The 24,331-nt window shown below is 34.9% G+C and overlaps 1 protein-coding gene across 1 annotated transcript in view; it reads left to right on the forward strand.

Moving 5' to 3' along the window:
- Positions 1-24,331, forward strand: part of CEP126 (centrosomal protein 126) — a 36,963-nt gene that overhangs the window by 4,027 nt on the left and 8,605 nt on the right. The window contains exons 2-5 of the mRNA XM_063148903.1: positions 4,645-4,790; positions 6,145-6,265; positions 9,689-9,887; positions 19,857-21,981. Of these exons, the coding sequence (XP_063004973.1) occupies positions 4,645-4,790; positions 6,145-6,265; positions 9,689-9,887; positions 19,857-21,981 (2,591 nt within the window). The remainder of the gene's footprint in view (positions 1-4,644; positions 4,791-6,144; positions 6,266-9,688; positions 9,888-19,856; positions 21,982-24,331) is intronic.

The following is a 24,331-nucleotide window of genomic DNA, read 5'->3' on the forward strand; positions in this document are numbered from 1 at the left end:
ATAACACACTGCTTTCTAAATACCATCTGTCAGTTTTGCTGGGGACTATAGACTTTGTGCTATTAGTGCTCAGTGCAAAATATGTTTCCCATTTTACTGTGATGTTACTGTCTGCAGGTAGCTGGTTCATTCTGGAAATGCAATTGTCTCTGTGCATTTTGAAATAAACCTTACAGTCAGTTATCTTGGTTTGTTTTGAAATACCTTGAAAAAGCTAATCCGTCTGCTGAAACTGGGGAAGGAAATCTTTATCAGTTTCCAATCTATTCCCAATCTATTGTTCTTTCCATAATACTTTGTTTTCAACATATGCACAAGCTTTGTGCTCCACCTACTGGCTGATTAACATTGATTATTTCATAAAAGCTCTTTAAATCATTCACTAGTTTTGTTGATAGAAAATGAAAAGGAGAACATGGCCTGAAATATGAGAACAATGTCAGCACTTGTAAAACAGAGAGGGCAGAGTTTTAAGAAATTTGTATTTCTTTCTGCATCAGAATGGAACTGTGAAAAGTAGGTGTTCACTGTAACCACTATGATGAGGACTTGAAATGCAGTATTGCCATTTCTGATAATGGACCACTGGATTGCGTTGAATTTGCAAGGCCTTGAAACAGATGCTTGCCAAACTTGCTCTCTGAACTTTTCTTGACCTGGCAGCAGCTTTGTTTTGCTTAGTTTAGCTGTAACAGCAATTTGTCTAAAAGACCAGGTGTCTGTGGCTAATTTTGCCTTTGTTTATCTTTTTATTGTAGTTTTATATAGATAACAGTAAGAAGCAGTTGTTCTATGGAGAGGATGAGACATTTATGACTCTAAAATCATGAAGCAGCATAGAGAAATGCAGGCCTGGTATGGTAGCAGAGGCTTTGAAAACTGGAGGTGCAGGATGTGGCATGGAGAAGTACAGGCAGGGAATGGTAAGAGATGGCACACAGGCTTGGCACTGGAGGCCCCATGGCTATACTCACCAATAGTCAGCTAAAGAAATACAGAACTAGATCTGAAAAACCTGGCTTTAGAGGTAATAAAGAGAAGAAAATAACAGTATGTAACATACATAAAAAGCACCATGTATGGAATATTTGGAGGTACTGTGGAGCTACAGATTGATGGTGATAGAGCAGAGGTGTAAAAGTTTATTAGCAAATATAAAAATTACTCCAAGTGGATCCTAAGGTGAGAGAGAAGAAAGCCTTCACATGAAAATCCTGTTGTTCCTGGTGAAGGAACTCCAGATGCTGCCAGTTCATCTTAACACTCCAGCACAACTAGAATGAAACTACAAACCTTGGGATACAAAACAGCAATGCAAGAATGAGCATCAGGAAAGGGGATCGAAGCTCAATGTGTGAATAACAGTTTACTGAGCCTTTTTCTCTATAGAAGTATTCTAACAGTATAATTATTTTTCAGTAACAATTCTGGATTAATGAGAATTGGACTCTTTAAGATTTGAATTATGCTAAGAAAAAAACATGCTTGACTATATAAGGTGTGCTTGGGTCTTGCCTATGAGCAAGACTTGGAATATGACAAGTGGTACGTAGTGCAGGCAGCCCACCTGTGGATCTTTGGGGCATATTGCAGGACAGCTCTCTGTGAGCCCATACAGTATTATAGGGGTTAGTCCTTCTGAAGCTCTTGCAGCAATTTCAGGCTGTCTTTTTGTATTCAGCATATGATAATCAAAGAAGATGAAGGAATAGATTTAATATGTGTTCCTGGTCTTGGGAAGTGTCTTAGATTAAAAATGTTGCTTTTTGGGTAATGTCCACAGATCTTTTTAAGGTTATAAGATTGCTTTCTGTTTGCCCATGAAGGGAATTTTGAATGTGACACTGCATTCTAGCCTTTTCTTCATCCTACTGTTGTCATTGACCATACAAATATCTCCCTAACTCAATTTTAAAATTACTGTGTACTGGTTTGCAACATGATGTGGCAATGGAAAAGTAATATAAACTCAGTATCAAAACGTTCATTTCATAGCCCTCCATACACACCGTATATATTCCTTTTTAATTATCATTTTCATCCAATGCAGTAGTAAGCATTTAGTCCACCCACCTGGGAATGTAGCCTCTATCACTTCACTGTGAACAGAATTATCCAGGAAATAGTACTACCATCTAGTCATACTGTTTTTAACATAAAAATGCCTTCCACATAATGTCTGTATATGTGAGACAGCTAAGTATTTTAAGTTTTGTATTCCAAATTCTCCATAAATATTTTGGCAGCCATTTCAAAAATTGCTGCACCACTGGGTTGTTTATACTAGACAGAAAAATTGGGTTAAAAAAACACCAGTCAGGAAATTCTTCTGTTAGCTATCCATCTTAAAGCCATACTCTTTTGCCAATGTTACATCTGTGATATGAACCTAAGCTGGTGACTTAAGAGAATGCATGAACAATCATTTGCTTTAAATGTTTTTCTGTAAGATGTAAATGTGCATTTTTAAAATTATTTATTTTACGTAATGATCCTGGGTGTTACAATTTACATTCTGCAAGGTCAAGAAATTAATAAGGCTTCCCTGAATAACTTTAAGGTATTTTATTATTTTGAAGTAAGATCCTTTTTTCTCCTTCTTGTCTTAATCCAAACCAAATATTGATCATGATGAACTGTGCTGAAAAAGACCTCTTGCATCAGCATTTGGACTCTGTCATTGCCAAGTATATGGAACAACAGTCCTTTTTTAATACTCATTATTAGGAATGTGGAAGAGTGTAGCTAAGCCATATTCAAAATAGTCTAAAAAAAATACTCTGTCAGAATTGACTTTTTTCTTTTTTGGAGTTATATGCTGGAATTACTCCAGGTGTAAAATTGTAGAATTTCCCACATGTCTGAATTTAACAACTACAGTTCAACTAAAGGCCTTGATCAGCTTCTAGAGATATTAAAGGGCCTCAAGAAGAATGTGTCTAAAGTACTTATGAGGATAAGCAAGTCTGTTTCCTCTCCTGTGAATTTCATTTAGTCAAGATAAAATTGTGTATTTCTGTATTAGATTTTATGGTGATTAAAATTCAGGAATACTGAAAGTGGACAATGAACTCCAGTTCTACTTTTCAGTTCTTTTTTAACAGCTATGTATATATGAGTTTTCAAAATAATGAAAGTTCTTTGTCTCTCTCTCTGCTACGCTTTGGCTGCCAAGTGGATTAAAGTGAATATTCCTGTATAAGTGTGTACTTGGGAATTAGCTGGCAGATTTTCTATTTTTTTACTATTGTGCAATTACAGCCTTTAAGTTTTCTAAAATAAAAAGTACCTATTTCAAATCATTTTTGTGTTTGTTTTCACAGGAGATCAGTTGTCATATTGAAGGGATACTAGAGAGAGTCAAGTTGATTATTTCAGTTTGAACTTTTTCCCTGAAAAGCAAAGGGAATAATAATTAAAATAGCTTGAGTTAAGGAGGAGCTCTGTGAAGTAGCAGTATTGCTCCATTAAGCAAGAAGAGCTATGAAGTAACTGCTAGTGATTGGAGTTATGGGATTGTATCTTATTGTGCTGAGAGAAACAAAGAACTTGGCTAAACTTTGCACTAATGCTGGCTGGAGGGGGACCCTACTTAGTGTATTAGTGACCTGTTAAATCACATTTCTAATACACAGATGGGAAGCTCCCAGCTGTAGTGATCTTTGCATGGCAGGCTTTGGAAGTTTCATTACTTTTACAGTATTACTGTTTTAAAATAGAATGTTTCCAGGGATGGGGCATCTACAACCTCTCTGGGTTACCTGCTCCAGTGGTTCGCCACCCTCACTGTAAAAAAATTTCTTCCTTATATTTGTCTGAATCTACCCTCTTTTAGTTTAAAACCATTAAATATTACTTGCCTACATATGTGCCAATAAATATTCTGGGTATATTTCACTCAGGCAGCTAATTTGTCAATAAAAATTGATTATTCTGTCAGCAGGAGAAAAGATTCTACATAGCTTCATGAAGCTCATGCCTGGTGAAGGAGACTTGTGATGATGGTTGTTTTTGACTAGAGTCTGCTTTGCTTTCCAGTCAGTGAGAGGACCCATTTAATGTGTTTTTAATAATAACAGATTCTGTCAAGTATAGTTTTGTGTTACTGTTTTATCCCATTTTGTGCTACTAAACTGATTGTTTTTCAGGAAGCTTTTTAACAACTACAACTTACTCTTGCATATTTATAGATAAAAGCTGTAGCTCCTTTGTGTTATTTTGAAATAACAACTTCTAAACTGTTTTTATTTCCCCAACAGCTTTATGAAAAGCACACACAAACATTTGCAGTTAACCTTTCTACTGATCTGCTCACTATGATACCCTTATGTGGTACTGTAAAGGCTGTTGTAAAAGTCACTTTGGTGACAAGAACTGGTCAAGTCTACATGTTAATTCACACATAAAAAATAATCAAATCCCTGGTTGAGGCTAAGAAGTTAAAATATGTTGTGACTCTTCATCACCCACTGTCCTGTTTACCTTCCAACTCTACAAATCCAGCTGTGCTGAAGTTAATAGCATTTGATTTATGAACAAACAAGCTTTTGTATTAAAACAGCAAGTTGGTAAGCAAGTTACTAGTATTTCAGTAAATGTAATTCATAAACATAGGAATTGTCTACTTTTGCTTCTTATATACAGAGCCTTTGAAGAAAGACAGAAGGAAGAAGAAGCAAAAGAACAAAGATTTAGAGAACAAGTTCTGCGGCAGAGGAAAATTAAATTTCAGGAGGCAACTGCTAAGTTCCAACATGCTCATCAGTCCTTTTCTCAGCAGAAACAAACAGGTTTGTCAATTAACTGTTATTTACAATACAAGTGTTTACACTGAATCAGTGAATAGTTAAGGTTGGAAGGGACCTCTGGAGGCCATTAGTCTTTTCTGTTAGTAAACAGAACAGTTAACTTCACTCAAAGTAATTGAATTCACAAAAGCAAAACAACTGACAAGAAGCTCATATCTGATAGATAGGACAATTGAGTAGGGGAAATAAAAACAGATTTTTTTTTCCTAAAAACTGTATTTTGAGACATTTCACTGTATTCCAGTCACAGTAAGTACATGACCTCCTTGAGGTATTGTGGCTTCCTGGGTTTTCCCCACTTTTTTGACTGCAGTGTGCTTATTGGTTGCAGTACTGTGTTTCCACAGCTGGGTGAGAGGTATTACAAAGCAAGTTACTAGGATAGTGTAATGATCCCCTCTTTGAACCTTTGGATATAAAATATTCCAAAATGTGCATTTTGTTTGTCATTAAGTAATTGCAGTCCTAGCATATATTAATATGGTACATAACTTTCTTTTTCCTGAATTAGTCCACTTTCTAAGCTGTTCTCTTACTGGGAAGCAATGATCACTTCAGCTCAGTTCCTGCTTTCTTGGAATCGGTGCAGATTGGCAGGAGTTTGTAGCGGCATTGGCCAAGTCTGATTTCCCGTCAACTTTCCAGTGTTCAAATGCTTAAGATATGGTCTATTACTTAGGTATTCTTTAACAGATTTACTCTCCCAACTGCAGTTGTGCCAGCTGTGAGGTAATGTCTCTGACTTCAAGATCAAATGTCAGATTAAAATAACAAAATAGAACAGTACTGGTTTAAGGCTTCTTCATAGCTCTACTGACAGCCCAGACTGTGTAGCAATAGAAGGAATCACAGTTTTTTCTCTTGGTTTTCCTTTACAGAAATTCTGCCTCTGCTACTCTCTATCCTACTTCTACTCACTTGAAAGTGGCAACACATTGTGCCTGTCTGGACTTTTTCTTTCCCCACTGGTTCAATTATTAAGTTACAATTTGGCCTCTGCAAAATATCTGCAAGCCATAAATTTGGCTTAGTGCATGAGTGGAATAATCATGATGTAAAAACAAAGTTAGATTTTTTTAACCTTGTATTTTTTCAATAGTGCAGTTTAAAAGCAAATAGCGAAACTGTTGAATACATGTGTGACTGTAAACACTTAAATAGACTGGGATTTTGTTTCAGAGGAACTCAAAGTGCTCTTGCATGTCTAATAATGCTAAACTACTGTGTTTATTGTAACTGTCTGGATTTAGGCTTCCAAACTTCAGCAACTTAACCAAACCATTTATGGTAAAATATTCCAATTTTAAAAAACCCTTTCCCCATTGTGTGTTTTTAGCTCTGATCCCTCCAGTCCAGACTAAAGCAGCTTTTCAGTTAGAAGAAGCTCTTGAACAAATTAAAGGAACAGTTTTTACACCCGGACAGTGCTTGCAAAACATAAACAAAATCAACTTCAGGTAAGCAGTCCTGTTTATTCTGATGATCAAAGGAAGTAAATTTCTTACTGTGTTCAATAAAGAGCAGAAAATTACCTTAAAGAAATTGTAGGGCATTTCTCTAGTGGCAAAGAGAGCACTTCTGTGAACTTTTCCAGGGAAACATTGTGCAATTTCATTGAGTTGTTTGTGTCCAGTTGGTAAGACAGCAGAGGAGATGACACAAACCTTTTCCCCTCAGTCAAATTCTGGGAATAGTCAAGACTAACCCAATCTGCAGTCAGTTATAGCCCAAGTCAGATTGCCATGGTTATCAAATTATTTGCTGTTCTCAGAATTATTCTGTCTAGGTGACTTTTTATCTAGATTTTTCTCCTTCTGACATTCAAGGATATGAAAGTTTTTATGTTCACCCAAGGATCTTCTTTACACTATCATTCCTTTATATTTCTCATTCTCTATGTGACTCAAGAGTGTCCTGGTAAAAATTTGACCTGAAATTTCATTTTATATCACATAAAATTTTATTTGCATACTTTTCATTCTACCCAAGCACTGTTTCTAAGATACCCTGAGTTATAACAAAATGTTCCTTCATATATGCTTTATTTATCTGCTGTATTTCCTACTAGATCCTGATTATCTCTTTCCTAACCTCTCATTTCTTTAACATTTCAGCTCAGGGGGTTGTTTTTGTTGTTGCTGCTTTTGTTATTCCTTTCTGTATTTCAGTTATTTTCTGCATGATATAAATTGTACAGATGTTCAGAACAGAGATAAATTCTGCCTGAAAGAGGTCTCCCTACTTTTGGGCTTCAATGTGCTCTTCAGTGTGACATTGATACTCAACTTGTTTACATATCTCTGCTCTGATTAACACATTTTCAGGTGATAAACTGGTCAGTTGAAAAAATATTTTATAACTCATAGAGCTTAACACTCATGCTATTTTCTAGTCAACATTCATAGGAAGATTGCAGCAACAAAACCAAAGAAACAAACAAGAAATCTACTTGTTAAATCTAAGTTTCATTTATGCAAAAACGTAGATGTGTTTGAATCCTATCTCAGGTGTGCTGATCATTTGTCTCATTTCAGTTATAAACTTGATTAAGGAGAGCATCTCACTGCCTTAATAATTTCTTTCCTTATTTTCCAACTTTTTTCAAGCTGGTTCTTGTTCAACATATTGCACAAACCACTTACCGTTTCTTAGAGTGCTGTCATTCCATTTTTATTTGTATAATTTTTATAAAAGACTCATTATTCTTTAATAATGGTAGTGTGTTCTTTTTCTGGCTTTCATTTTCTTGACCTATTTTCCTAAGGAAATTATATTTATATGTTCATATTATTTTACGGTTTGTTTTCCCCTAGTAACCAATTTGAGAGAAAGCTAAGAATCTTGAGGTTAATTATATTTCTGTAAGTTTGAAATTAGAAATTTCTCAAGGAAAAAAAATTAAAGTAAGTGACCCCAGCATCTGAAAGGTTTAAAAGTTGAGTCCACTATGACCTATGGGGAGGTCGCCAGACAGCTAGTACAGGTAAAACAGAAGAGCATTTGGAGACGGTTCTGAACAGTGAAGGTTCTTTAAAAGTCACCAGTTCTGAGCTGAAAACCTTTAAAAATTTCTTAGAATCCCTTTAATTGGATAGTTTGGGACGGGTGATAACTAACTCATAGGAAGTAGTAGATACCTTTCTGTATTTCTGTTGCTTCTTACAATTTTATAAATGCTGAAGACAAAAATCTTGTGTCATCTTTAGAATTTACCCTTCCTCAGAAAGAGAATGCCTAGAATTAATTGACAGTGCCCTCTTAGAGGAAGAAATGAATACTGTATTAAGTATGCAAGATAAATATAGCTTCAGACCCAAGTGAATATCTGAATTTTACAAGATTCTAGGATTCATAATGTCTTTCTTTTAAAAGGTGTAAAAAAATAAATTAAGCAATGGAGACATATTGACTCCTCTTGAACAAAGCAAAAGTCCTGAAACACGTAATAAGTGTATTCCATGCTGCAGTAGAGCCATTTTTCTTCTAGTAGGGTTTAGTTATTGAATGCTAAAGCAAAGATTTTGGAGAACTCATTAGCCAACAGACACAGGGATGTTTGTACATTAGGTGTACAAGTGGCATGCAGCTCTTTTTACAGGATATATTTCCCTATTGGTGTTTAAAATTGCTATGTTTGATAAAGTTGAGTCTTGGGATATAAACTTTAATATGACAAATCAAAAATGGTCTGTAGAAAAGTTGGAATGTTGAAACATTTGTAAATATAAATGGTCCAAGCATGTAGAAATTTTTATAAATTTGAATGGTCTAAGCACTCAAATAAATATAAAGAAAGTTGTCTGTGTCCAAAAAACCAACAAACCACATTTTTGGGGGCCAGGTGTCAGTCAGTCTGGTCCACAATAACAAAAAAGATTTGGGATAGGGAGAATATCTGCCATTCAAAAGAAATGTTTTCTAAGTTCAGTAAATAAATATATGAATTTGTTCTCCCTTTTTGCTGTCAGCTATGTCATCAGAAATAACAAATTCCCTTTTAGTTCTCCTTAGGTCACTGCAATTGAGCCAATGTTTTTTGCAGTCTTGTATAAAATCTCCTGAAAAATAACAATAAACTTAAGGGTTTGAAAGTTTCCATTTTCCATTGCCCTAAAATTATAAGTGTTGTGATAAATACGAAATAAAAAGGTCTTATTCAATTATTTACCCACTTGAAACAGATCCAGTAAAAAGAAAAGGGACAGTTTTAGATGCAGGAAGAGAAGGCTCAGAAGAAAAATCTTAAGCTGAGAAATAGATAGAAATGAAGGAAAGAGGTGATTGAATTTCTGTACATATGTGAAACATATATCTTCAACTAAGTGCTGGTCATAGGGCCCAACTACACTAGCTACCCTAATGATTTTTTTTTGTCAGGCAGCAAATACCAATTCTGTAGCACATCATGAAACTGAGATTACACATCATTGGTAGATTTGGGCCCTATGGATACTAGAAAGCCTTCTGGCTCTTTGAAGTAAGGGAATACCTGACAGCATCAATATAATTATGCTCTGCATAAGCCTACTTTATGGAAATATAAAGCCCATTTTCCTGTTCATTTTTTTCTTTTGTTAAAAGAAACCCTCCATTTTTTTTGTTTGGTTTCTGTAAATTACCAAACTGTTGGCTGACATTTTCCATATGAATATATCTTGAAGCAGTCACCCAGCAACCCAATCAGAAAATTCTATTTATTAATAAACAGGAGAGAAGTTTAAAAATGGAAAGTGTTGGACACATTCAAATAGTACTAACAGCATTTGTCAGGCTTTTCATCCTTTATTGATGTTGTATACTTTTGGTAAGGAGCATATTTAAAAATGTACAGTTGATGCATAGGAATAAGACAGAGTAATAATTTGCTGGTTTGTACCAAGAACCACAGATGACATGTCATGCTCATCAGCATGTAGAAGTGATTCTTTCCGTAAGAAGCACAATTCATCAACGTTTGGCTGTGATGAAACAATACAGGAGAGCAGTAGAACAGACATGGACAGTCGCCAACTTCTCTTCCAGAAAAATCTGAAAGAAATGCAGCAGCTCCTTGAAAAACAGCATCTCAACAACTTGCAGGTATGATATTTTCATTTTCATGTGATTCATTGCAAGACAGTTTTAAGTGTGACAGAAAGTTTCTTAAATGTGAAAAAAAAAGTTCTGTTCAGCTGTCTTTATCAATTAGACAATACAGGTGGGCAGATTGTTTTATGCCTTATCAATAGATTGTTTTTAGTAAAATTATACATATTTTCCAGTAAGAAGTCAGAGATCTTTAAAAATACTTATAAGAATGTTTTCACAAATTCATCCAAGGTACCTGTTATGTTGTCCTTTTTTTCCTGTTAATGTCAGATTTGTATGTCAGACTTCTTGTATCTAACATTAGTAGCCATTAGTCGATCACAGGAGTCTTGTGATCTTGTGATTTAAGTCTCTTTAAATTGATTATTTTCAGTGCACACCCAAGTTTCTGCTGTGCTGACTGACAGCACAAAATGCTATAGCAGTATTATGATGGCATGAGAAATGTTGGGGGATTTATTTCGGTTGGTTTTTTTCCCAGTATGTAGTGATATGTTAAAGATTGACTTCAAGTCTCTTGAGGTCCTTTTTTATCATCTTTGGAATAGCTGCAGGTGTTCCAGTAATGAGCTTTTTCTGCCTAAACTAATTTTTAGACTGAAAATAAGTGTAAAAAGTCACCTTAGAAACAGTGAAAATCAAGAACTGAGCTCTAAGGTGACTTTTAGTTGTGCACGTTTAAGTGTGATTTTATGACTCAGTATTGTCTTTGATTTTGGAATTAGTGTCTTCAAAATTACATTTTCTGGAAGAAAAGAGGGCATAGTTTGGGGCTCACTCTTTTATTTCTAGAATATCTATTGGTGTCCAGAGCTGTGGTGAAGAAATGACCTGGACTCCATGAAGCCCTCCCTCTATTTTGGTCATGGCTGGAGGCATGGAATCATTGGTGGCCATAGAGCAAGGGCTTTTCCTTTTAATACAAGTGTATAGATAACTAGGGAAAGACTTTAGAGAGTTCAGATATGCTTTGATATTGATGTTTCTAGGAGCATTAATCTCTGCCTTTGTATCTACTTTGTTCTGATGGTTATGCATGAAAATCTTGAGCAGCTGATGGCTAACACAGAAAATCTCACTCAACTGGAGTGAGGTTCAAAAAAGTTGAATGGGGAGAAAGTATAGCTTGTACTGGCAGTATTCTTTCTTATTTCTGAGTAGAAAAGAAGGAAGAGAAAGTGACAATTTATAGAAGAGAGCTGATAAAACTGAATTCCAGATAACCACTTAAAAAAAATACAAAAAAGCATTAGCTTTTTTTAAATAATATCACATTTGCATTTCACTGGTAGAGAGTTTATAAATCCCTCCCTAAATGATGATGGTGAATTTGGCAGTAGCTGCATTAGAACATCTTAGAATTAGAAAACAAAACACATTCTCTTTGATAAAAATATATAAAAATGTTATTCTAAATGTATTTTAAGACTTCTATATTGGAGTGTTTTATCAAACAGAATTATCACTTCCTAATTGAATTCTAGGGGAAAACAGCTATGAGTCATGCATGATTTTTTACTTTTAGTTTTTTCTAAATGTTATCATCAACTTTGGACAGTGCATATAGTATAGGAATTTGTGTTTACAAATCAATGTATTTTTGAAAATACCTGCAAAAAATTTTGCATTTTTCCAGAAGGTATTTTTCTGCTACCACTAGGGGTTGCTCAGCTTCTTTCCTCAGATGAATAGTTTCAAAATGTAAATATTTATACTTCAGACATCTGGACTTGCTTTCTTGAAATTGCATGCTTTGGACTCTGACTAGAAAATTAGTCAAGAAAGCTATTGACCATGTTCTAAGGCCTGAATTTTGGAAGTTTAATACTTGGATTGTGCTGATGGCTGGTGTGCATGTGCATTGTGACATCCTGTACTGTGAAATAGTATTTATAGTGCTCTTACTAATAAAATTTATAATGATTTAGAATACTCTTACTGAAATCAATAGACTTCAGTGGTCTTGATGCTACCTGTTGTCCAAAGTAATTTCTGAAATTAAAGTATTTCACTGTGCACATGCTTTGCAACCTAGCCATCCATTGAGATCCTTTGACCTCTCTTTGTTTCTGTTTTTACAGGCCCAACAGGATTATAAAGATTCCTAAAATTCTTTACTTTCCTACAGGGCAATAAAGTTCTATGTGAACCTTTACCAGTAGATTTGTTGTGTTGCCTGCTTTCCATCTCTAAATATTTGTACAGATTCATTGGTAAGCCAAGGGTTTTAGTGGCTTCTACCGTTTTCCAAAATTATTTTGTGTTAAGTATTGAGAGCAGTAGATTTTATTTTGTGCAATAATTTCATCCAAGCCGCTACATCAAGTTACTGTTTTATGTTCATGACTATGTTCCATTTTGAAGAATTTAATATTGCTAACTTCATTCACAAATAAAGGTTTTGTCTCTCCATCCTCTCCTGGTTTTATTGCATGCATAAATAAATCCTTTAAGATGGAGCTAGTACCATGGTCTTTACCTAAAGGTGCATGCAGCTTTTAACCAAATGACATTAGTCCCAAGGTGCTCAACATTGTTTCAAACTGTTAATTCCTTATGTTGAAATTTTCCATTTCTGGTACCTGTCTTGGACTGAATAATTTAGAAAATTTCCACTAAATGGCTCAAATGTGACAAGGAAGAGTATTTTTGAGGTATTTTTTGTCTTTTTCTTTTCGTCACCTCTTCAATTTCATGGCCATGCAACAATATTTTGATCAGTACAATATTTCTAGGCTCTACCAGGAAAAAAATTGCATTATGCCTGAATTAAACTGATACCATTACATTTTATGTCTATAGTTTCATTTTTTGAACAAAATACTTGGAAGTAAGAGCTAATTCAAGACAAAATAGGTGTAGATTATCACATGGAGATTGTATTTTCCTATTCCCTCCTTTATATGACAATAATTAGGTTACTCAAGTGGTATCTGTGAAATCTGAATTTAGATCCCTTTCAGGCTGATTTCAAGCAGTATTTTTACCTTGGTTCGCTGTTTATGCTGAAAATATTGTGCAGCCATTGAAGTACTCAGTACCCCTCTTTCTATGGATACCATTCCCCTTGGAAGGAAATACTTCAATATTTATTGAAATAGTATTGGAACACTGGTATCATTTCTCAGAAATTGCAACACAAAATATATTATGTCTAATACAGGAAAAATTTGTATGTTACTGTACTATGTGTGTTTATACATGTTGCATATAAAATCACATAAGTGTCTGAGAAACAATGAAGAATATTTTCTAAGTGATGTTTCACTGAATGGTTTGGACACCACCTGCCTTGCAGGAGTTTACTTGTAAGGCTGTTAGCTGTTGGTGTTACTGTGCTTCTGAGTTTCACAGTGACTGTGAAATGGAGATGTTTCAGGTAACTGATGGAAAACTGTTGTATGACTGGAATGAGTTAATCAAAAGTTCCTTCTGCAGGGGGTGTTGCCAGTCTAATTCTTCAGAGCCATAGGCAAGACCAGCATGGAAAAAAGGAGTGCTGTGTACAGAGTCTCTCCCAAGCATCAAAAACCATGAGAGTGCTCAAGGCTAGTTGTGGGAAAACAGACTCAGACAAGGGTGCTTAGGATAAAATGGCATTGAAGCAGAAGTCAAACTCGATTTTGTAGAGACCATTCAACAAATTGAAATAGGTTTCTACGGTCACCTTAAATCTAGAAATGTTGGCCGTTTTTTTACTTGTAAATGTGAGTGTTAACATTTTTATGTTGATCATTTAAATTATATGACAGGCCTGAGTGATTTCCTTACTTATTTTTGTCTTGGCAGGAGGAGAGGTGTTCAGTTTTCATTGGCTTTTAACCAATATTATGACTAACAGCTATGTCTTCCACATTTTTTCAGTAATCCAAAATTCACATGTGCTATAAAGACAAATTGAAATGTATCTCCAGACTAAATTATACCCAAATACTCCAACTTGTTTTGATTGTGTATTTCTCAAGAGTAGGTTTTGAGGTTTTGGGGGTGGTTTTTCATAAAATAACTTATTCTAAGCTTGTGCTGTATAAAATCACATGACAATCTTCATACCTGACCATCTGGAGTTCATTCAACAGTGTCTTTCCTCAGTTCAGTGCCCTTCTTGAGTGGGTAATAAGGTAGGATTGAAGTTAAAACAGATTTTCACTACAAAAGAGGTTATTTCAGAGTTGCTCTTATACATGGATAAAGTTATGCTTGTGGATACATAATTGTTTGTAATTGATTGTTACACATACAGCGTAGCTCTCAAACTACAGGAACAAGGAAATTGATACTGTCCTTTAATATATACCTGCTCCTTTTTTACAAGCATATAGCTTTTTCATAAAAATTGCCATACATATTAACATGACTTTGTTTTTGGGTTTACATACATATACATATACATATACATATACATATACATATACATATACATATACATATACATATACATATACATATACCTATACATACACATATATGTAAAATATTTATGTATAGATACGCACTAAAGTATTTTTACCATACTTCAGGACTGGTTTTGGAGAGATTTGTTTTACTGCAACAGACTAAGATGTTCATAAATGTAGCTAAAAGAAAGGAACAGAGTAAAAAATACCAGTATGAAATCTTTAGTGTACTGCAGTTACAGTAAGATGTTTGCTTGCAGGAAGGGACTGGAAGATATAAAGTTTGTACATATGGGTCTACCTGGATGCTGCATTATACTAACATGGTATTATCAGTGGTAGTATATACTGGTGTCTCAAGGGGATATTGGAAAATCTATTGATTTCTCATGAAGATTAAAGTAACAATCTCCTAAGTAATTTTGCCCCTTTGAAGATGGCAGAGATGTGCTTTAGGTTTTTTTTGAGACGATAAGACTTTTGTGAATTTTAAAGCAACACAGAATTCAGCTACTTTTTTGTATTCTAGTGTTCTGTTTATATCTTAGTATTCTAATGGTGGCCTGGGTAACCAGGAGCCAAATCAATTATTTTATTATTTCTAATACTAATTATTATAAACCTGAAGCAGCACTACTGTGGCATTTAGTAGCTTGAGCTTTGCTGAACAGTTTATGCCCAATACTTGCATATCTCCATAAGGAAATGTGGGCCACCATAACTAAACTACAAAATAAAGCATCAAACTAAAAACCCAAAATTCAGAAGACAAGGATAAGGAGAGAGTAACTGGGACCTCTTTCGGAAGACTGGAAGTTCTTGTAATAAACAAAGAATTTCACTGTTTCAAACAGTGGCAAGATTTTAAAACAATTAACCTTTACATTTGGTAGGTTATTTAAGGGAAGGTAGATGCTGAAAGCTTGTACAAGTTCTTAAAAATCAAATCTGTGAAGTTCTTAGGAAGAATGTATGTCCTGAAACATATCTGATTGAAAAAAGCTGAATTTGTAAAAGAGGTAACATGTAAGTCACAGAATTTTTTTTCAAGATAAGTGATTATACTAATTAAGCATGTAGCAAATGTTGGAAATTGCATGAAACTGCCTTATTAGGTAAATTTATTTCTAGAAAGATATAAGTATTAGAAAATGCTCTTAGATATATTGTTTAGCCTTCAAGTTGCCCTGTATGGAGTCAACTTTGAACTCAGTGATCCTTGTGGATCCCTTTCAACTTGGGATTTTCCACGATTCTAAAAGTCTTTCTGTATCTGACCTTTAGGATTTCCTTACATAAATCCACTCCTGCCCTGGCTGCTGCTGTGCAGTGCACAACAGTGAGACCATGTTAAAAACTCTTCCATCTTTACAAAGTATATTCCTAAAAGAAAAAGCAATCCTTTTTCATGGACTAAAAAAATGTATACTATTTTTTTAGAAAATAAAGAGCTCTGGTAGGGTTCCTCAGCTGAACGAGAGATTATTTTAAAAATGATATTCACACACTGATTCATTCAGGAACTGTGTACTGGTCAAATAGTGTTAATCTATTCTTTTTTACTGATGGCTCCAGATCATTCAAATCTGTTAACTGAAATCATTAAAGTGATTATTAGTTAAACACAAAAGAACTTCTAGAATTCATAGTTCATATCCATGCCCAGTATTTCTATATGACTATCTGCCTTATCATGGTTTTTATTTATGCAATCCCATTTTATTTGCGGGGTAGACAACATCTTCTCAAACTGAATTTATTAATGGGATAGAAACTAAAAAAGGGAACAATGCATTATGGTGCACACTGCCTCACCATTTAATCATTTAACAATTTTAATGGTATTTTTACCTAGCATTATAAATGACTAGATTAGTGTGTGAGAGTTAGACACCTGGGATAGAGTACCCGAGAAACAGCACTCTACTCAGAGTTTACTCAGTAGAGTTTAACTCTACTGAGATGTTAAAGCAACAGAGAGACAAGTTCAGCTGAAAATCTGTTTCCTACGCAATTATGTACATTTACCTCAGGGCTTATTAAGACTGAAAATGAGAATGAAACATTGGTATTCGGTGTACAGAACACTTTTCTTTTAAAATCTTCTGATGATATGGCTTACTGATATTGCCTGTATGCCTATGAAATTAGAAACAAGTTCTTTTTATACTGAGAAGTTTGAACCTGTATTTCTAGCATCCTGTGATGATATTTCAAATAGGTCCTTTCAAAAACTCATAGATTCATAGATAGGTAGTTTCTGTATTCTTAGCCTGGGAGGAGATCAGGCACCTAGGCATCAGACTGGGAAAGACAGCGGTGTTGATAGTAACCTTTTCTCTGGTCATCCTGTACCTTCAGAGCTTCTTTGGTGGGTTTGGCACAATAGAATGGAACTCTGGTGTAAGGTAAGCACCAAAATCCTTTCACAGTGTCACTTGCTCTCTTGAGTCTACCCAGATCTTATGAGAAATAAGTGTTGTGTAGTGCTATGTACGTGATGTTTTTCAAACTCATACAGAAATGAGATTATTAATTTTGAATGGGCTTTCCTATTCCATAGCTGGTAAATTTGCAACGAGTTGTTTAGGTATCTCACTGGCTTTGAAAGTTAGTTTTGCATCTAAATAAGTTCAGTGGTGTATTTTACTTCACAGTCAATGTCAGGTGTAACATGATAAATATACACCTATGAAAAGAGAATAAATTCTGTGAAGAAACCAGTTGAAATTATCAATAATAGCAAGTAGTGTGAAGGCGTGAGGGGCCTCAGTTTTTAGAATAGGTAGCATTTTTCAGGATTTTATCTTCAGAAGAGTGTTCCTATTCACGTCTTGGAATTATGAGCAGTCAGCACTTCTTTTGCAGAAAATGTCAAATACGCATGTAGCAGCTCTTTAGTGTAATAGCATTCTGACAGAGTCCTTTGCCAGAAAATTCACTTGTCAGGTTCACTTAAAATCTTACTTGTTGCTATATTGTTCTTTCACTGGCCTTATGAAAGCTCTCTTAGGCTCATGTTTTCTCTTTGCTTTACTAAAATGAAGTTGCTTGACACAGCTGTTCTAAGTCCTAAGACATACAAGTGACCTCTTTAACTCCTCGGAAGTATTCCTTTCCTAGGAATGTGGATATGTGTGGGGGTTAGATTTCATGCATTATAACATAAGATAATGCAGGCTATAGGCAATACAGTAAATGGCACTTATATAATAGGAAAAATGTGAATCCAGTAAATAACAATATAGTACTCTATGAACATTTTGTTTTCTTATCATCCTATAAAATTCTCACAGATTAAACAAAATTAAGTCATTGGGATTTCTAGGTTTATTTCCCTGCACTTATTGATCACTAAAAAAGCATAATTGTTGAATGCATTTTATTTCTGCAGAAGGATTTCTAATTACACATTTTTACAAGGAAAATGGGACATTCATTTGCATTACATAGTACTGTAAACGGGGAAATATGTAAATATTTTAATGAGAATGTTAAGCATCTTTAATGTGTGAAAGGATGAAATTGTATGATGCAACAAAATAAATGTAAATGAACTAAATTTGCATGAACTAAGTAAGAGTGAGTGTGTGTTTAAATGAGAACTCCTTCTTTGTTCTTTAGTTCCTAACATTTCTGGATGTTACCTCAACTGAGATTTTGTTTTCCATAGGCTCTGCTTTATAAGAATATTACTTATTTATATAATGTAGGAACAAGTCTATTTTCAACTGTTGGAGCACAGCTATGTAGATTTTTCTATTTTAATTTTTGAAAGTTGGAAATTTTCTTGCACCCTTCAGATTTATGTGCTTAAGTTAACCTGCTATCAAGAGCAGGTTTTTTAAAATCTACCTTTAAAAATTTTTCTTCTGTCATTTGAGAAACACATTTTGCAATACAGGTGCAGTTTCCAAATTAGGCAAGAAGTAAGCCTGACAGCTGTAATTTCTTTTCACTGTTTTTTCCCCTTCTGAAAATTTCAAAATTAGTTCTTAAATTTGGCCTGATATAAAAAACTCTGAGTATATGCTTTTTTCCATGTTTAACAATGTTAAAGAGGTTAACATTGTAATTTCAGCAAAAATAAAGGTTAATAAATAACTAACAAAGTGCTACTTATTCTTTTTTATTAGAAGGACACGGGTTTGTATAAGTTTAGTTTGAAAATACTCCCTAAAGGGATCTTTTCCTACACTTCCTTCTTTGATCTTCTATTTAGTATTGTTATCTGAGATCACAACTATAACAGAAGACTGCATCAACCTCTAAACATCTAGTGCAAGATTTAATTCAATAATGAAAAGTCTTTCAGGACTTACTAAGCTTATTCTTCTGCAGTTTAATATATCTGTTATAGAATATACAATATTTAGATATAACAATTTTATTGGAATGAAAAATGTTTACTACAAAAATGTGTTATTATTTGCTAAAGAATTCAGTTTTTGATGAGTTTTCAAAATGTTAATTCAATATCATTGCAAGGGGATATATAGTCACTCACCCTAGGTTAACAGATTTTGCTAGTTGAAACATTTTCCATTTATTGAGTAAGAGTGCATATCTAATTCAGCTTCTCTTAATTTTTCACACCAATTTTGTCCGACATAAGGTTTAAAATTACTTTGCTGCTGAGCTGTGTGAAAGTGAACTTCCAGGCAAGAGTGTATGAGACTGAAAATTGTTGACATGCTTGTCTTCCTTTATGTTCTTGTGTATTTTGAAGTCTTGTACTTTACAAAGTATGTATTTTCAACCATGCCAGCATCTCAATGCTTGGATAGAGGAGTAATAGTGAAGAAAACGTTTGTATAGTACATGCACACAGCTGTCTGACTGTGTTTCAGATGGTGCCAGTTGCTGTTATTCATGACTCCATTAAAATTTAATGAAAAGGTTGGGGAAGTGGATGAGTCCGTTATGCCCTGGGACTTGATCTGTCCTCATAGAATAGGAGATATTTTCTTCTTTTTGAAAGACTTGAAGAAGGAGTTTCACTGGGGGGAGTTGTTAATCACTGTGGTTATGATCACTAAGAGACTTTTCTGTGTTTATCATGACAAGGGTTAACTCCTCATCACTTGTGGCATTTTCTATCAAAAGAAATATCCTCAGTCTAGTAATATGGAAAAGTTGCAGTTTGGGGTAGATCCCCTATCAAACCTTCATTTTCATGGATTTTCTTTCAATTTATAACTCGAGTACCCTTACAGAGGATGAAAACCACCCAGTCTCATAGGGAAATTCAGAAACAGTACTGCTGTTCAGATAAATTTAGTTACTTTTTTAATATTGCAGATTTATATATAATTTAAGATTAAATTCGTTGAACTATGCTGCTCTCTCTTCTGGATTTCTTCCCAAACTATGTAATTTTATTTTGCAATTTAACCCAAGTAAATTTTGACTTGATGGAAACACACATGGAGATATGACCCCAAGTCACAAAAACACTAGGCTCAATATTTATTTGGTCTAATCTCTCATTAATGAAAAATTATTATCAGCAAAACCACATTTCTGATAAATCTGAGAGTTTGGTTTTATGCCTGTATTTCAGAATTTTCATCAAGAAGTCAAAGAAACAGATGATTCAGAAAGCCTGATGAGCCTTGACAGTCTTGAGGCTGGAGAGCAAAATGGAAATTGCACAACACAGAGTGAATCATCTTTTACCACACAGTGTGACTGTGCCCTGTATGATCCAGAAAAATGCCAGACTAGGAATAATGGTTTACTTCACACAGATCAAAGTACTTCTAAAAATGTGCATCTAAATAATTGTCTGAGAAATGTAGATTTGCTACACTACCACAACATACCTATTCATGATCTTTTAGCTAAACATAATGTTCTAACTCCTGTTGAACATGTAAACACTTCAGAAGAGGAATCATCTGCTTCTCACAGATCTGGAAAACAACCTGCAGAATTCTCTGCCTCTGGTAAGCAAAAGAGCTCAGTAAGTAATGCATTTAGTTTTCTGCAAAACATAAAAGACAGAAGCAAGCCATCTTCTGGAAGAGCTAGCACATTTACCACTGGTCATCCTGTTTTCAATCCTAGCAGCGCCTGGAACAGCCCTGATTCTATTCCAGGAGTAAGAATTCAGGATCTGATGCAAGATCAGACTTTTAAAATGACCCCACAGGAGAGAACTAAATCTATGCAATCATCCAGTCAACCTATTGCAACATCTGTAATCTTATTTCCTAATCAGGGATGTTCCACTGGCATTCCCAGCACAGCTGATGTATTACCAAAGGACAAAAATATCAGTACAGGCTTTTTAAAAAATACCTTAGGAAAAATGACTGAAACAAAAGAAGAAAATATTAAATGTATGAATGATATTATTTCAGAAACATCTTTATTTCAGGACATACCAAATGCCTCAGTTCTGTTGGAAGTTAAACAACAGAATAATAAAGAAGGAAAGGGAAATATAGTTGAAAATATGTCACTGTTACCTGATACAGAGCTCTATTCTGGCACTCCTGCACAGGACAAAATCCTGAAAAATAATATTCTTGAAAGAAAAAGAGTGAAGTTATTCAGAAGTATCTTAAAGAAGGGTTCTAAATATGAACCTAGTCATTTCAAAGCTGTGGTTACAGACCATGTGATCAGTTCTGGAACTCAACTCATGTCATCTATCAGAGACAGTTTAGAACTGGCAAAAAAAAAAAAGAAAAATGCAGAAATTGAAAAATGCGATCGGAAGCTAAAATGGTGTGATGAAATTGACCAGATAATAGTAGAAAATGATGAAAAATGCTGTGAAAAAAGCATCAGTGAAATATGTTCTTCAAAACTGCAATGTGTTCAAACTGCAAATAACGCTCCTAAGAATAATTTAAGTATTGTTGCTCAGCCCTCAAACCCCATATTCATAAAAAATCATCAGGAAAATTCTTATATGTCAAAACCAAACATTAATACTGAAAAATCAAATAAAGAATACCTATCTCAGAATATATTTACATCTACAGGATCCTTTTGTGCTAAGAAAGCTTGGATGGTATCAAAAGATCAAGCAAGTAAACCCCCAATATGTAGCAATAATGCTAAAGTTAAAGAAGGTGATCAACTCGAAAATAAGGCAAAAGTAACCAGAAGAGCAACATCTATAAGAGTTCAGTCACATTGTGTGCCCATGAACAGAAGAGGGACTCTGATCCAACTGCAGTCAGCCACTGAAGCCAAGAAGACTCAAAAAGCTCCAGGGAAATACCTCGCACCTCAGCCACCTTCCACACCTCCGCCAGGAAACAGAAGTGTTGAGAGCACAGGCAGCCCTGGGTGTCACTCACTGCCTGCCAGCCTGCGAGCTAGCGGTGCTAGCAGCAGCGATTTCAATGACAGGCGTGCTGTGCCAGCCACTCAGGTTTTAAATAGCAACAGTGCAGAAAACAGTGAGAATATTGGTGGCTGTGCTGGCTTGGCCACTGCCATCTCTACAGCTGACTGCAGCACAGCCAAAGACAAACCTTGGGCGAAAAATACTTGTTCTGTAAATAATGTTAAGGCAAGCGCCTGTCAACATCATTCAGTAACTTGCTCTGAGAGAAGACCTGTTAACACAGAAAATAGATTACATCTCCATCATATCCCAGCAGCTGGAAAAACAAGCACCTTCTGGCACGGAGCACATTCTACCCAAGCTCCAAAAGAATCTGCTACTGGTAAGAGTCATGTTTCTGGGTCTGGGGTGGGGGAATGTTCAGACAAAAGTCTTCTTCAAATACATCACAGATTTGTTTTCAGCTAAAACATCCAACCTTTTTATCCATTCACACAACACAGCCAGTTTTAACAAGCTTTCACCATTTGTCATTCTCATTTCTATTCTAGTGGTGCCCAGAGGCCTCTCAAACGTCAATCCTCATTTCTAATAGCTCTCTGCAATATTAAATGAAAAGGAAGTATTTTCCCTGAGATTATATTCATGAGTAATGAGCAGATGTGACAGGTGGTCTGAATAATGATATATGAGGAAGTGACTAAGTTTATACAAGTGAGTTTTACAAGGTAACTAAGAGTGATAGCATAGATGTTGTCCAACAGTCCTGAGAGTGAAAGAAGTTTAGTTCTGCTCTGTTTTTAAAATGCTGACACTCTAAATGCCTACAATTACTGAGACTTAGTTGCAATAATACTGTTAAAAGCTGAGCAAAAATTAAAGATTAGTTAAAATTAAAAAGCTTCTGCCAGGCAAACATTGCTCTGCTGCAAGGTATATCTGATTTATAAAGAATTTTAAGAAATTTGAGGAACAATCCTGCATTTTATTAAAAATTAACCTTAGGAACAATATGAGGCACAAATTGGTAAGATACAGGAAAGATGAATAAGAAATATTTGGGAGAATAAACTTTAATCTCCTGGAGTTTACATTTCAATTGACATTTCATGCTTTTTGATTTGCCTGGTTTGTCCCATGCAGCCTTGCTATATTCGGTGCCTTGAGCACTGATGACATCCTTGTGCTTGTAATTTCTATGTAGTGTGCTGGTTTGCTTCCTTCTGAGGGCTACAATTGGAGCTCCTGAGAGCTGTAGTCCCTGCTTCAGGTATAAGCAGTATTCCAAACTGCTTCTCATACTGGGATCACCCAAAGGTCTGGCTATGGAACTCAAAGATACTTTCTAACAAAATGATGAATATCCTTAACTTTAACCCCACACATTTTTAGTTTTTTACCGTAATACCGTTTTAACAGTTATTACAGTTTTAATGGAGTGATTCAGAACATCTCTGTTGTGTAAGAGCAGATGCAAGCAGGTGAATATTCTTGGCCTAAAGCAGGGGTGGGAACAGAAAATATTATCTGCTTGTCTGTTCCAGTTCAAAGTCAAACAGATGAGTTTAAGATCTGTGTGACTTAACCTATTTGATTTTACATTGGAAATGAACGAAGACTTGCTTTACCACACCTTGCCTCCAGCAGAGATTTTTGTCTCTTGATGTCCTTACCTGCACATCAGATCAGTGAATCAGGAAATGTCCTGGTTCCAGCTTGTGCACTACTAACAGTGTCTTCACTGCAGCTTTAAATGCTACATCCCCAGCGCCACATCCCTCCGGCTCTTTTAGGGAAGGGCTGAGTAACTGTCTTTTAAAATGTACATGGGTTGCCCTCTCTCAGTATCTGCCTATATTTTGTATTCTGAAAGTCTTCTTTATTTTAAATACTCTAGATAGCTCTTACTGCCTTGCTGCTATATGTTCAATTGCCTGAAAATGCACATAGACACCATAGTCTTGTCCTAAAGTGCTTGTAGTGAGACTGAATACTGCACTGCTCTCTAGTAAAATATCTGCAGAGTTCCATGAGGTCTGTGAAGACACTGTTGAAAATATGATCTGTTGCAATGCTTTGCCAAATGTACAGAAAGTGAGAACCAGATGAATATAATTGTTGTCCACGAGGATCTTAATTTAGTTTGGCTTCCAGGCTTCCAGTTGTATGTCTTCTGCCTGAAAAATATTATACCATATCATTCTAGCTGGATATTTGAATTTTTAACACCTTTCTTGTTCAGTCAGTAAAGGCTTTAAAAATGTGTTTAACTTTTAACCTCTGACAAATATGGGACTAATTAACGTGCTTAAAGTTAAATAGCAGTAGACTGCTCAAAATCTCATTCCCTGAAGATACTATTATTTATTATTATTATTATTATTATTATTATTATTATTATTATTATTATTATTATTATTATTATTATTATTATTATTATTATTATTATTATTTTTTTTTTGTCTTATATATCTCAAAGGAATGTTCTCCTTGGCATTGATCTAGTCTTGCAAATTAATTAAATGAAGTATTGATGCATAGACATAGAGCAACTTTGAATTCTTTTTTTATCAGATAAACATGATGTGATTACTAATATAACAAGGGGGTTCTTATTTTTTCTTTTTTTTTAATTTTCTCTCATATTTAATATAACATGATCACATTTCCTTTCCTTTTCAGATGTTATTCAGCTCCATGTATTGTGTTACAATAATTTGCATATAACTAAA

Source organism: Melospiza melodia, chromosome 2, assembly GCF_035770615.1.
Source record: "Melospiza melodia melodia isolate bMelMel2 chromosome 2, bMelMel2.pri, whole genome shotgun sequence".
Taxonomy (NCBI): Eukaryota; Metazoa; Chordata; class Aves; order Passeriformes; family Passerellidae; genus Melospiza; species Melospiza melodia.